The following is a 16,178-nucleotide window of genomic DNA, read 5'->3' as shown; positions in this document are numbered from 1 at the left end:
TCATTGTTGGTTTGGGGGTGGCTGGTCACATTTTAGCTACATCATATTACCTTCTCACATTTTCCATCTTATTGAAAAGTAGACTAACCTTAAACAAGGCCATCCATTGATCTAGCCACATAGTAGCCATCTCCCTGACTTCTTTCTTCCTACTCTCTTCTTCCATACCCCATACATCCCAACTATCAAGTTCCTTTACAAAGTAATTATGAGCATCCTCCAGTCCCATGTGAATAAAAAGATCATGAGCCATCTCCCTGCAAAGACAGAAAAACAATTTGAAAACAACAATCTGGTTATTTAAAATGCGCTTACGTACGTATCAAAGCGCTTTACCTGGTTAACGGAATCACTAAGTCATTATCGCAAATGACGTATGCACATCCTCCATTCCCTTGAGCATATTCTAGCCATGTAAGGCCCACACAATGCTGGACAAGCCTATGATGACATTTACATCCTACTGAGTACCCATTTAGCACCTGGGTGGAGAATGGTGAAGAGAGGATTAATGCCGTAATACCAAAGGACGCTTGGCCATGGTCGGATTTGAACACATGACCTCATTCAAAGGCTAGAGTCAAAACCATTATCCCAGTTCTTTCCAAAATTAAATTCATATAAATTACATTTTCTCTTTTGAAAAAAAATACATTGAAAAGGAATTTGTCAAGAAATTATGGAAACTAAATTTGAATATTTATAATGCATATTGTCTGTCTACTGGTAAATTTGAGATTTTTTTATAAAACCAATGAACCAATAACTTTCCAAAGGGGAATTAAAGCACATGAAAGTCATCCATACCTGACCATTTTATCACCGTCAACAAACTCCACCATGATCTCAACAACCACCTTCTTATTAAACTTGCCATATGCCTTGAAGAAGTGAAGACATGCAACTATGAAGTCCTAAGGAATAAGTATAAAATCATATCAATATCATTCTGTGTTTATACATTGGAATGATGACTCTAAATGCTTTAAAGATATATTACCCCGGTCACCGGATCAAGGCATGCCTACAGACAATGTATACACTTTCATAACTCCCTGGGGAGCATTCTTACAAGATTTTCAAGACTCCATTACATGGCATACCACGTAGGATTTCGCATCCTCCTGGATGCCCATTTAACACCTGGGTGGAGAGTGGCCAAGTAACACCTTGCCAAATTATATTTGATAATTCCTACTTACCAAACACATGTAATCCATTAATAAAAATGAAAATTTTCTTTTGTTGGTGTTCATCTCTCTTCCAGGGATAAAAAACAGTAACATTAATGGCTCGAACACACATGGTCCATTAAAATCTAACCTGGGGTAAAAATAAATGCCAGGTGTGGTATCAATTTCAAAATGAGTTTGTACAGAATCCAATAAAATGACTAGCCAAGTGTCTGCCTGCAATAATGAAAAGCACGTGCAAATTGATTCTAGTGGAAATTGTGTAATAGAACTTATTAAAATAAGTAAGGCATTCCAAAAAAATATAAAATCTCACATATGCTTACCTTTGTTGGTAATCTTCATCATTTTTTAGCTTCAAAAGAATTTATGATTTCACAAATTTCAGTTTATATAACTGAACCAGAGCTAGATCTACAATTATTTAGTGACGACAAACCTTTGTTTCATAGACTTTCTTATGAAATCTGTGTTTAATACAACTACAACTTCAATAGCTCTAACTACTGACTGAGCTATCAGTGTTGTCCAGGAGACAAACAAAATATTCTTTATAAACGTAACTAAATGATTGAACAAACCTTTTGATCTTCATCTTGGCATGTTGGTCCAACACTCTTGTTAAGTATAGACAAAAGAAGATCCAAGACTGATTCAGCATTGGGTATAGGATCTTGTTGATGTAGAGCTAGGATAGCATACAGGATTGGAGTCTTCATTCCGTAATCTGCTATCTTTAGAAGACGTAGTAGCATCGTCACAAAGGCACTTACCGTCCAAGGCTTAGGAAATGTCTAAAATCACAGTGATATATGGAAATTAACATTGTCAAAATTATTCTCATCTTGAGTACACCTTGTTAAAAGTCAGAGTCACATCTTTCCTGCAGGAATCCTGCTTTTCATACCAATCATTACATTTCATCATAGACAAAACAGCGAGGTTTACAGGAAAGCCGTAGCAATGTAAGACCTATAGTGCCTTTATGGTTAGATTCCTGCTAAAAGAAATGGCACAGACAATATGACAAGTTGCCTTAACATGTAAGTCATGATTTAAACAACTAATATATAATCTTTAAACACATTCAAGGATTAGAACAGACAAGCAATGGACAGTCTTACATATTTAACTGAACAAACACATTACCCTCTCTTTTAGGAATTCTTGAAAACCCATAACTGATCAACATATATCTCTTGCACCCAGAGGAATATAAAGAACAATGCATGCATCCCCTTATTTCTATCAAGATCAAGCTGGTTTCACCTAAGGATTCTAATGGGTACAGTACAGGGTTGTAAATAATTTCTCCTTTCCAGGGCCTAGGGTTTTTTTTTTTTTTTTGCCACATTGGGGCGATAGCTGAATTTGGGTGCTATTTCCTTCATTTCTAGGGCTACTATTTTGCTTAAAAACAATTGAGCTGGAAAAGCATATCTCCTTATTACAAAAACAGTAGAGACATTTTATCAATCAATGACATACCCTATTGGTAGCATTAGGGAAGTACTGTTCAAACCACTCCGATCCTTTAAATTGTGTGATAAACTGTGGCAAGGGTGTAGGAGGGCGTGGTGGTGATGGTGTTGGTGGTGGAGGTGGCGTGGGTGTTGGTTCCTTGGGTGGTGGTGTCTTGGGTTTAGAGATAAGCTTCTCAACTTTCATCTTGGTTGTTTTCTTGGGTTGTGGTTTAACTGGTTCTTCTTTAGGTTCTTCTGGTGGTGGTGTAGGTGGAGGAGTAGGTGTTGGATCCTTCTCTATCTCAATATCCTTGGGTGATGTTGGTTCCTCTATATTGATACCAAGTCTCTTAGCAAGATGAGAGGTGGATGGAGCACCAAACTCCAAGTCATCAATAGATTTCTTCTTATCCACATCCTATGAAAGACATGGTTGAGAGAGTAAGATAAAGAAACATGACTGTGACAAACAAAGAAACTATTTCTATTAATAATTTGCACATACCCATTTTAGATTCTTATATTTAAGATATTTTAGCTGATTGATCTTATATCTCTCTATCAGGGACATCCAACAATATACTGTACATGTACTTACCATTAAACTCAATTGTTTTTCTAGTCTAAACTTACATGTATGGAAGAAAAAAATCCATGATCATTACATTATGAGCATTCTCACAGATCATTTGAAATTGAATTTCAACAGAACAGAACCAAATAAGAGATATAAGTGTTAAAATGGTACTTTGGGTGGTTACCAGAAAGGGATTAAACTTGAATGAGAATGAAACCCTTGGAACAAGTTAGCTTGTGTAAAAAAAATAAAAAGGAAAGTTGGGAACATTTGAATGTCTGAAAACAAATGCTACAGAGATTCTCTCATATGCAATGCAACCATGATTTCTGATGTCACACTTGTACAACTCTCCCTTTTTAACACTGAAAATATATCCCAACACATCTATTTTGCTCATTTTAATGATAGTAACAACTCTTAGTCTATGGTATATTTTTTAAAACATCTTCTACATACCCTCTACTGATAGAATTGATAAAAGTAATACATAACAGGGGAAGTTGTATAACATCATACATCTTGGTTACATTGCCAATGGGAGGATCTCAACAGCATCAGTGATCTCAACATTCAAATGATCATAACTTTCACATGGTTTGTTCAATTGTTCCAAAACTTTCAATAATCTCATTGTCTAATTTTCCTGTTTTCACACAAGGTAACCTGTTTCAAGGATTTTATTCTCCTTTGTTTGATACCATGAAGGCACAATATCTCAGGAATTGCATTAGACCATTAAAGACTCTTTTGTGATATAACAGACATTCACCAGTATGGTACATGTATATATGGTAGATTCTACACTAAAGCATCAAAATTTTGTGTCTCAAACACTGTCATTTTCAACTATGACTTAGATATTACATTGAGGATGTCCTTATCAATAATTCAACACAATGATGCATCTATAGTCATTTTGTTTTAGATAATAAATTATGAGGTCAAATATTGACAACAACACAAAAACCACCAAGGATCTACATATCGTTTTCCTTGCCTGTTTCTCTCCATATAGTAGTTACATATCAGATATTATTTGCAGACATCCATAGCACATTATAACTTCACAATGTCCTTATACGGGTAAGATAATTTATACACTGTAAATTTCAGTGTAGAGATTGATATTGCAAACTTCTGACTTATGGCTCAGGAAGATGATCAGTTTCTATTTAAAATACAACAATGATGATGTCATGTGAATAAGATGACAATTGACTGATGAATGAGTTACTTCTTCAATAAAATTAAAAGTGATGACATGCTGGAAACATATCCATGAATAACACAGAGTAAATATGTGTAACATTGAATAAAGAACATGAGGTGGTTTTTGTTGGTGTGATATACCAGAATTCACATAAATAAATATAAAGACAGTGAGTGATAAGATAGATTAAGACATGATATACCAATAAAAATGTAAAACAGAAGCAGGGTGTAATATAGAAGTCAATGATATGCAACGATTTACAAGAAAAGTATTCAATTTATTTCATGTAATGTACACTTTTCATTTTATTGGGATTTTTAAATGAAAGGGTCAAATATCTCACTTGAAAAGGGGCAGTTTTTCTGTTGAAAGTAGATTGTATAGTTGCATAGTCATTTACAATGTACATGTAAGTTTAAAAGTATTCCCAAACAAAGCTTAATTTTTCTACAATAATCTATACTATAACTACATGCATGCACAGAGAGTTGGTACATCCCATGCAATCATGCTGTTAGTTTGCCAAAATGAGACTATTTTTTTCTTCTAAAACAAGGAGGGTCCAGGAGGCCAATTTTCTCACAATTCTTTTCTTCATCAACATGTGTGTGTGTCACATGAAGCCTTCTCCAATATAAACTGAAATATACATGTACCCCAGATTATTAAAGTTGTGGTAAATAGCAAATTAAGAGAAAAATCAGCTTCGGTCTTGTGGGAAGACTACTCTAAATCAAGCAGTATTTAAATGCAATGTAGATGTGGATATCTTTATGTCACCTTAATGCCTCATCTATTGGCAGACATCTGGCTCAGCGTTTTGTTTTTTCACTTCTATTCCTTCCATTTCAGTATTATATACAAAACATGGGAACATACAGGAGAGCCAAAGTAAAAGAGGCTGAGCAGGATTCCTTCTAAAACACATAGCACACTTTTTTTGTAAAGGCATCTAAAGCAACAATTACTTACTCTTGCCTTTTATGAGTCAGGATCTTTGAAATATTATTTCAACACAAGATAAAATCTTAGAATAAATAGCCATTAACATTCTTTTTTTAATCAAGAACATAAGAATTTCTTACATGTATATCAAAAGCTTTTAGTATTGTTTGTAGTCCAAAAAAATTAAAAAAAGGATGATTTCACACAAAAATATGCAATATAAACTTTTCCCATCTTTTCCTAATTTTCTATAATCATCAAATAATTATTAAGAAATATTTCATTCTATCTAAATTCATTTTCTATTGATCTAACGGTCTATAATTTTCATCAACACAATTGGCTATTCAGGTATCTAAGGCAAATAAAAATGAGATAAATTTCTTGATATTTAACAATATCTCTAGTCTATCATGCAAAGTTGTAGATAAGAAAGTAGTACATGCATGTCAATCAAGGATCTATTTTACCTCCTGTTTGCTTCCATCAGGTAGTGGTGTCCCCTGAGTGCATTGCATGGTAAAAATGGGTAAAATATAATCTCAACAAATGATTCAATTATTTTGTTAGATGGTTACACATCATTCTGTGATATACTCATCATTGAGTGGGGATATTACTCTAGAAATATTATTTTCACTGTAATCAGAGTGTGGAGTAAGTTTCCAATAGGAAGGGTCATACGTTAGTGAAATTTTCACCTATTCAATCATGTCAAAATAAACTTAAAGGAGTGAAATTTTACTTTTAATAGAGTCAAATGATAGTATTAAAATGAGTGTATTTTACTTCCTTATGGTTTTAAGTGCAAGAAAATGTAAGAAAGCATACAATCTTAACTCTGTTATTTGAAAGCATATCATATTAGTGGAGGCTAGGTACTCATTGCCAATCTATCAATCGGTGAGGCCTAATGATCTAGACTGATCAGGCTCGTTTGGTTTAGTTAATCGAAGGTTACTGGGGTAAATCGAGAGTACATTAATCAGGCGGAGGTTTCATAAAGTAAAAGCTGCATAGCTTTAATAACAAACAGCTTTGTGAAACACGTTGACTTTCCTAAATGAAGCAAGGGAGCCTGGAGAGTGTTTCATTAACATCTTCTGTCTGACAAGTCAGATCTGGCAACTTTCCTTGATTTTTATTGGCCAACAATATCAGATTGTAACTATGGTAACATTTAGATGAAATATGACTTTGTCTGGAAAAATATCCATCAAATCTTTTTTTTTTTTTAATTCTCCCAAGAGCCAGGGCATGTCTATCAGATATATGAGGTCCTGAATCCACTCTCAAGTATGAAACATGTGTAGACTGTTTCTTTAAGTACTTTTTATAATCAGAGTTAAAATGATGAATGACCTGTCGAAACTTGCTAGATTGTCAAGAATCTGATCAATGCATAATGATGAATCACTTCAAATTTAAAGGTTGTAATCATAATCAATATTGAAAAATTTCCAATTTGTGTGGGAGACATACATGTTGTATCAACGTCAATCTCTGAATCTGAATTAGCAATGATAGAGATCAGCTGTGAGAACCCATCATAATGTTCAAACAAAAGTTAAAATACCTTTAATATTGAAAAGGATAAAATTACTTTGTGATTGCTTTCAAAAGAAAAAGATATTAGAAGAATCATTTTCAATCAAAAGAAAGTTAATAAATAGGCAAAGACTACATACTGCAGCAATACCTCCACTAAATATTAAAGTTTTTATGTTATAGAAAACAGTTAAATATATTTCCTCTTTATTCATTTTTATCAGTTAAATGTGATTTGCTGTGTAACCTTGTTTAAAATGTGAATAAATCCTCTAATACAGGGGCCGCGGGCTTCAGCCCCCCCCCCCCACTTTTTTCCAAAACAGTGTACAAAAACGTAAAAATGACCATATGATTGTGATTTTTTGCATGGTCAGCCCCCCACTTTGAAAACCGTTCCGCGGCCCCTGTAATAGAGGCAAAAAAAAATTTCCTCTTTATAGATTTTCTGCAAACCTGATTTCCTTCATCCTCATGGTACTCAACGGAAGGGGTTTTCTTTTTTTTCTTTTTTTTGCATAATGAGGAAATAATATTCTGAAGGACAAAGTATTGACATATGTTATTCATTACAATTTGACTGATTAAGTTAACAAGGAACAAACCTGATTATTAACAAATTTATGCTTAGGAGACTCATCTTTAAGGGGGATTATACATAATGACAACAATAATAATAATAATTGCATAGTGCATATCACATTATGATTATAAAGTCTCTATGCGATTCCAAAAGGACTTAGATAAACATGTCATATTTTAGTGAATTAAAAACTCCATTAACGTACGTTGACATATTTTCTTACTGTCAAGATCTACAGAACACAAAGTTCAAGCTCAATTGCCTGGTTTTATTTTGCTTGGAAAACCTTATAAACTTCCTTTTGTTCATTTACTCCACAACCAAAAATGAAAAGAATATTCATCCAAAAAAAATATCCCTTATAATATTGAATCATTCATTAAGGGGTGAAAACTTCATATGTAACCATCAAGCTGAAAACATACAATAAGTCGGCCATAATGAATGCTTAGTTTTTATAGTATGGAAATCTGAGATTAAGCTTTCAAATAGTGGTTCTTAATCAGTGGTGCACGTGGCACTAGTGGTGTGTCAGGCATTGTGAAAGGGTGCATGCAAGCCGTTATGAAAAAAAGTGAGTTTTACAATTTTGTTTTTCCATTTTCCAATAAACTGTGCTGAATTTATATTGTGTTGTTTACATTAGTAATAGCACTTGTACAATTCAAAAGGATTTATATTGAAAAGCATTCTCTTGACATCCACCATGGGACCTAAAGCTGGCCCCTAGATAGACCCATGCCATGACGCTTTGCCCGCTACATGCGATAAATAGTAGCACACTACAGATGTCCGATAACAAATATGGCATTAAAACAAGAATAATTAAGAACCCCCAGCTTTGAAATTATATATAATTTTTTGAAATTGATCAACTAAGAACACATTTAATACCCTGTACCTAATTCATTAAAAATAGACACTGAGAGTATCAAAGAATAAGGGATATAGAAACAGGGTTTTGATGTTTACAGCTTTAATTCAAGCTGAAGATGTGCATACTAGTATACTGTTCAAAGTCAGTCAACAGTCACAAAAAATGGTGTATTTGGTTGAACTTTGCAAAAAAAATTTAAAGAAAGCAGAGGAAGGAAAACTCTTTTAAATTCAGATATAAAATAAAGATAATTTTCTTTAACTATTTATTTCTTGAAGCCCAAACAACTATTCAGGCATATTACAGAGAACATGGCCAAGCTATTAATGTAGGTTTTGATCTGGATGATCACATATATGCAGAACTAGAACAGTGAATCGTGCAAAATACCACAGTCAAATACAGAGTGCAATATAAAGATGATTCAAGTATCATACAGTATTTGAGTTTTGCAAACATATTTCTTTTCTTATTCATTTAAAAGTAAACCATCCTTTACAGCTGAATGGTAATATCTGAAGCACAAGGCCATGAGCAATGAAGTGATTCTGATCCATAAAATAATTTCATTCCCCTATTTTTTATGTCAACTTTCAATATAAAAGAAACTGTAAAGTGAATGAAGATTTCAGAGATTAATTTTTTTTCACAGAAAGCACATATGTTAGAGTACTTGCAAAAACGAAGTGTTAATCATTAAAAGGTGACAACAAAACAGTAAACTTAATGACCAAAGATTTGTTTTTAAACAATACTATGTCTAATCCCAAACCAACATCCGTAGGGCTGAGAAGAACATCATGTAACTGCAATAAATTATTGAAGTTACATGCATTTAATTAGAATTTTTTTCTGAAATTATTAGACTATTCATCCATTCATTCTTAATAATAATTATATGATGTATTCAGAAAAATTCAAAATATTAATCAAAGCCCAAGTAAAAATTTCCAACTTTAGAATGCCTTTGCCTTATGAATGGTGTACATCAAATTAGTAAAACAACATGCACCCATATAAAAAAAAAAGTAGGATTAAAATAAAAGAAGTGAACATTTCTTTGATTTGTACACAAAATACCTCTTCCTCTTCTGACCAAATTATGACTCGCTGTTCCATTGAAAGTATGCAAATAAAAATTATGGAGAAATATAGAAGAGCAGAGTTATATAAAGGAGAATGTCTTACCATTGGTACCAAAGTAATATTATTATTAGACTTTAAATAGGTAGAGTAAATATTACAAAAATCATATCAGTATTTAAATCATAAGAATTAATTTCTCTTTGCAAACCAAATTAATACAATGTTAGATGTGCAAAGGTAAGTGCACATTTCAGTTGTTACACCAAACTTATGTGTTTAAAAATAATAATCACTTCCTCTAGTAGGATATGCAAAGAAACGGTGTTATGAATATGATGCATTCTTTTCACAATAATAAATGAAGCTATAGCTTGGGAAATAATTACTAGACCATTCTATATGGGAGCTGAATAGGAAATTTAAAAGGGCCTTTCATTATTTTCCAAATAGAAGATGAATACATGTAATATTTTAGTTGGACAAATTGTGTAAATGGGAACAGATTATTAATCATAATTATTGTGTGAACATTAAACAAAACATATATATTTGGGAAAAATTGCGCATTTTATATGATCACTTTGACTTTCACAAATGCACAGGTGTGCTCGAAGAAACAGTGGGGCCTGAATGAGCATACAAAAGAATTGGAGGGGCAATTTTTTTTTCTTAAAAAAGGCCCGTCCCTCCAAGACAGTGTCTGATCATAACTTTGTGGCACAACTGGATAGATCACTTACATGTATATGAAATTGATTAATGGCGGTATTAAAATTTTACACAATTCTGTTCAGTTACACTGTATCATTGATTACATGAATAATATGAACATTTTTATTGCGAAGAATGGAGATTTTTTAATTATGCTTTGAAAATGTACGAGTGACTATAAAAATTGTGAGTGAAATGAAAAATAACTTTAATATTGTAGTAAAATACTTCAAAGGTCAAGTCCACCCCAGAAAAAATGTTGATTTGAATAGAGAAAATCAAACTAGCATAATGCTGAAAATTTCATCAAAATCGAATGTAAAATAAGAAAGTTATGACATTTTAAAGTTTCACTTTAATATTTTTTACAAAACAGTACAACTCAGTGACATGCAAATGAGACAGTTGATGATGTCCCTCACTCATTAATTCTTTTGTTTTTTACTGTTTGAATTATACAATATTTCAATTCTTTACGTATTTGACAATAGGGATCAACTTGACTGATCTATTTAGTATTAAAACAATGCTAATTCCACAGTTCTGGGAGGAATTAATCTTTGTTTCACTTAACAATGATGAAAAATTAGAATATTTCATATAATGAAATACAAAAGAAAAAGTGAGTGGATGAGGTCATCAGTCTGCTCATTTGCATACAGACCAGGATGTGCATATAACTGTTTTTTTTAATTAATTGAAACTTTAAAATGTCATAACTTTCTTATTTCACATCCGATTTTGATGAATTTTTCAGTATTATGCTTGCTTGATTTTTCTCTTTTTATTTAAATCAACTTTTTGTTGGGAGGGGACTTGTCCTTTAATAAGAGGGAGAGCACTACATATCCTAAGACAAGAGAAGAAGCACTAAAAAAAAACTAATCTAAATTGAAATAAAAGAAGACATTGTGGATAGGAGATAGGATACAATGCTTTGATTGCTAATTTGCATTTCTGGGAGAGGAGGGGGGTGTTTCACAAAGGGTTAAGTGTGACTTACAGTTGAAATTGAATTTATAGCAGCATGCACTAATGTGTAGTGATCAATAATGTTATATGTTAGATACTGTATGCACGTTGTCATTTACGGTAATCATGACTCCAAGTCACACATAATTCGTTGTACCCCCCCCCCCCCCCCCCCGATCTCTTAATTCAATTTCTCACAAAGCAATCACATAGAACAAAGTTACAATTTAGAGCCATGAATTTTGTACAAACTTAAAACACATAGAATGCAGCTGCTGATGCTTGGAAGTATGGATTAAAAAAAATCAAATCAAACATACTTTCCATCCATATATACTCCAGAAATCATAGTAATCTTCACTCCTTTCAACTTGGATTTTTCCAAACCTGGGTTTGGATTTGAAACCTGTTTTAGAGCGATAGATTCGCTCTTTAATTGATGGGCTCTATGTGGCAAAGAATATTGGAAAAACTTTAGATAAGGCCAAAGAAGATTGATGTCACAAATACCTGTGCATTAAATGTATGAGATATATTAGGAAGGCATTAACTATTTGTTAACAGAGAATGAAACCATTGGAACAAGTAAGCATCCGTGAAATCAGATAAATCAGGGAATAAGATTAATGAAAGTTTGAGAAAATTTGAAAAAAAACAAAACTTGCAATGATCTGTTTCTTTGATTTTTTTTTCTTTCAGAGTATGTACAATTCAACTGGTGTCAAGAATAAAGAAGAAGAGGTTTGTGAAAAGGTCTCAACTTAGGAGTGCTATAGATAGGGAATAGAAATTTATTTGCCACAAACACAGGTTTTATACAAGCTTGATTTGTAGTGCACTTGTATTGTAATACTATAAATGGTAAGTCATACATAATTTATTTATATATCGAGGGGCTCTTTAAGCTTTAGGTCATTATGCATCACACTAATTCATTAAAGAAAAAAAATGTAGTTTTCATCATCTATCAAAAACAAAGATAGGTGCATCAATCGTGTAGTGTATAGTATTTAGGTGGGTGTTTCATAATGCTGTTTGTAAAGTTATGAACAACTTTATTCACGATTGAAATATGTAGATAGGTGCCAAGTCACAGCTCTACATGTACATAGGGATTTATCATTTAGCACAAGAAAGGATCACAAGTTGTGTGCAGTTAAATTATCTACGAAACACCCATCGCGTTAAATTTTAATGAATAGAATATTAACATGCTAACATCAAATCATACTTGTGTACGTTTAAATGTGTACTGATATCATTTCGTAGAACAGTTGATCCAAACAGAAACATCTTTTCTACTTTCCAATGGTGATCTATGTGTTTGTGCTGTTTCACACAATTACAAATTATGTATGCAAGTAATACATATACAATGCATCCCAGAAAGAAACGAAAAACCAAGAATTATATATGTATGACTTATCATAACTTATTCACAGAATGATAGACAGATGAACTATCAATTTGAAGATTTGGATACAAACAAGTCACATGGCAGCCAGTATATGGATTTCAAAAAGAAAAACAATGATTGCATACCATAGCAAAAGACTTTATGCATGACTGATAAAAAAAAACCAGTGTTGAGAAAAAAAAATGTAGCCTGTAAACATCAGATGAATAACTTTTAGGAGACTCTAAGCTTAACACTAACAGTGTCAGGTCATCTATCTATTCTTTATATTGGTGATTAAGTTACGTGAAAGCATCGATATTTCTCAGTTTCGTTTTTTTCTGGGACTACTGTATAGGCTGTTTCAGTGGCATATGTGGCATTACATAAGTAATGTAGTTTCTATAAAGAGATGGCATGTAAAATCATCTCACAAATATGTGATCTAACATGCCTAAAGATTAAAAAATTTGCTAAAATTCTTTTCTGTTTAAGATTAAAGTTTGATATTAAAAGGATAAAAGTCAGATGTAAGTATGCAATCTATGAATAGATTAATGATGATTTTGAATGGAATTAGTAATGTGTGGGTATCGTAGCAGGATGATTTGTTGGTTAAATCATTTAATATTCATGAAAAGAATACATTGTTATTTGTGAATGAACTCCTCTCTTGACTGACAAATCAAGTTTTCTTGAAAAATATCATATTGAAACCTGAGCAAACAATGAATAAAATAAATAGTACGGTATTGGAACAAAATTCATTAAAAAAATATCAGGGGGGCGTTTCGTCATCATTTTTTTGTCTGACAAGTTCTCAGATCTGACAACTTTCCTTGATTTTGATTGGCTGAGAACTGTTACTATGGGAACTGTCAGATAAAACAGACTTTCTTAAAATGAAAAAATCTAACAAGCACTTTCATAAAACTCTCCCAGGTGTACTGCATGCAATAACTGCAAAAATGTCTGTCAAGTTGGGAGAAAATGTAAGAAGTCCTTGATCACAGACACAATGACATACAATTATTAGCAATATTTGTTATTTATTCTATTTGCTATTGGGTTAAAGAGGAAACATGATCATATATGTGTGTATGTGTGAATCACTCAGTGCATGCAAGTACATGTATACAGATGAAAAAGTAATAGGTTAAATATTGTGGAAGGTGCTTCATATGGAATGAAATGTTCACCTCTGTTTCTGTTTCAGCAAGAAACTGCAATGAAATAAAACAACAACATTTAGTTTCAAAACAGAAGTGAACACAGACAAACAATATTACCATCACTGATGCCTGGATAGTACATGTATATAATACAGGCATTTCAACACACAACCCAGATATCTAAGGAAAAAAAATTCACATTAATCGGTGGCACTTCTTTTATAAGGATGCCATATCAAGACTAAAAAATTTCTTCCCCAATAATTACATTTACACACATCAAAATTAAGATCACGCCTGTAACTCTCAAATTGCAGTTTTGTTGAATCATCTATTTTCAACTACTAAGCCCAAGCAAACAAAATAATTCATATTATGTATCAAAACTCAAACACATTTAAATGGTACGGTAAATAAAACAAACACACACAAGAGTTGCACACTGCCTTGCACAAAACGAGGGGATCATTGTAGAAATACTAACTCTACACAACATGATTTTCAACCAATCCAAACTGCACATTCCGAACTTGCACTTGATATTTTGACTTGCAATTATACACAACTCTTTCTGTAACAGGTTCTGGGACTCATATCTTGGTCAGTTGGGAAGATGAAACAATGCACAAACTCTAAATAATACCTCCTCACAATGATTACCTGTTTATGAGCAGCGACCTGAGCAAGCTGATCTTCATCAAGTTGAGGGGGGCGATACCTATCCTCCATAACTTTAGCTGTCTCTTCAGGGGGCCAAATGAGCCTCACAAGAACAGAGTTAGGAATGAAACCTCTTGGATGGATTGGTAGAGGAGGAATATCCAACTCTTCCTCCTCCTCCTCCTCTTCTTCTTCTTCTCTTGTGTCCATTTTCTCATCTTTGTCATCTTCTTTCTCCTGTTCGTCATCTGCTTGATTACCATCAGTTTCCATTCTCTCCTCTTCATCCTCCTCAGTTCCCAACTTTGACATAATTGTTCCTTCATCTCTCTTCCCTTCCATCTTGATGTTATTTTCGTCATCTTCACTTTCTGTTTTGATTGGTATCCTCATATCCACCTGAACAAAATAAGAATAAAGCTATCATGACAAATCAAGTACTCCTATTATTAATAATAATAAATAAGATTTATAATGCACTAAATCCACTCTGCAGAGTGCACAAGGCAAAATGAAAGAAAAAGAGAGAGAAAAGTATACATACGCAATGATAAAGGAGTAATTGACAATAATAATATAAAGCACTGTATAGCATTGAATTAATGTGTCAATAGCAGTGCATTCTCAGATAACCAGGGAAAGATCATTAAAGAAAACAGGGCCAGCCTGAACAAAAGCCTGCATCCCATGCCTTTGTAGTTTTGGGTATAACTAGGGAACATTCACAAATTAAGAACAAAGAATGGTAAATAAAAGAAATAAATATTCATTGAAATTTTATGGACTGATTAATTCCACTGATTAAAATATTTCATTAAAAATGATATCTGAGAAATTGATTTATTATAATCACAAAGGGCTGCTTGGCATCAACACAGGCAGCAATAAAAAATTCAATTTGTTACCAAACAAATAAATCAAGGACAACATTGCAAACCCTGCTTGAACACAACTACAAATGGATTCATGTATGTGCTAAGACTAGCTCCATCTCCTTTGAAAAAAGAAAGATATCTTGCATGACAAGATGATGATCAACCTCAATCAAACCAATTCCCCCCCGCCGCCTCTCTCTCTCTCTGAAAAAAAGGAAAAAGCAGCATGCAACAAAGAAGACAAACAAAGAAATACATTTTTTTTTAAAGCAAAATAAAAAATACTCAACCCCCAAAAAGAAAATAAAAAATACCCAACCCCAAAAAAGAAAAAAAAAAACACCTACAAACAAATAGATTACAGAGATTGCGTTTAAAATCTGATAAGTGAAAGTGAAACATATGCAGAATGGAATCCAAATCTGCCATAAGAGGACACTTAAACCATACTTAAACATAACTGGGTCCTACATGTGAAAGTGCACATTACATATGTAACATAGTAAACTTGCTTGCTGTGAGTCAATACATCAGTCTTTAAACCTACTTACTTCACAGGAACAGATCATGCTTTCAATTGAAAGCTCAGGATCCTTTGTGATTAAAAGGAAAGAGTACAAATTGGTTTGAAAACGTCATTGGCCAAGTAAAATAATCACTTCCATTAAAAAATAAAAATAAAAAAATCTACTTATTTAATCAAGAGGGGACAAATTCTTCAGGTTACTTTCTTTAATTTTACAGACAAAAGTTTGCAATTATAAAGTAATAAAGATAACTTAATTAAATCTCAATTTTTGGTTTGACATGCACTTATAAAATATTGCGTGAATTTGGAACTGATGGGGGTTGCGGAGTTGGTTTCAAAAGTTTCATGAGAATTAAAAGAATCAAGTCATGATAA

General features: G+C 32.8%; 1 protein-coding gene across 20 annotated transcripts in view; it reads right to left on the bottom strand.

The window, feature by feature from the left end:
- Positions 1–16,178, bottom strand: part of LOC129253713 (WD repeat-containing protein 97-like) — a 66,787-nt gene that overhangs the window by 21,113 nt on the left and 29,496 nt on the right. For 3 of the 20 annotated variants that reach the window (XM_054892133.2, XM_054892128.2, XM_054892129.2), the window contains 9 exons: positions 15,826–15,867; positions 14,400–14,798; positions 13,767–13,790; positions 9,483–9,512; positions 5,865–5,897; positions 2,682–3,074; positions 1,775–1,987; positions 808–914; positions 89–257 (listed from right to left, as the gene is read on the bottom strand). In XM_054892133.2, coding sequence (XP_054748108.2) covers positions 89–257; positions 808–914; positions 1,775–1,987; positions 2,682–3,074; positions 5,865–5,897; positions 9,483–9,512; positions 13,767–13,790; positions 14,400–14,798; positions 15,826–15,867 — 1,410 coding nt within the window. The remainder of the gene's footprint in view (positions 1–88; positions 258–807; positions 915–1,774; positions 1,988–2,681; positions 3,075–5,864; positions 5,898–9,482; positions 9,513–13,766; positions 13,791–14,399; positions 14,799–15,825; positions 15,868–16,178) is intronic. The other 17 variants (XM_064095541.1, XM_054892131.2, XM_064095539.1 and 14 more) reach the window with 7 other exon arrangements.

This window comes from Lytechinus pictus, chromosome 2 (genome assembly GCF_037042905.1).
Source record: "Lytechinus pictus isolate F3 Inbred chromosome 2, Lp3.0, whole genome shotgun sequence".
NCBI lineage: Eukaryota > Metazoa > Echinodermata > Echinoidea > Temnopleuroida > Toxopneustidae > Lytechinus > Lytechinus pictus.
Note: the sequence above shows the minus strand (reverse complement) of the source record. Positions and strands in the feature narration are given on the sequence as shown.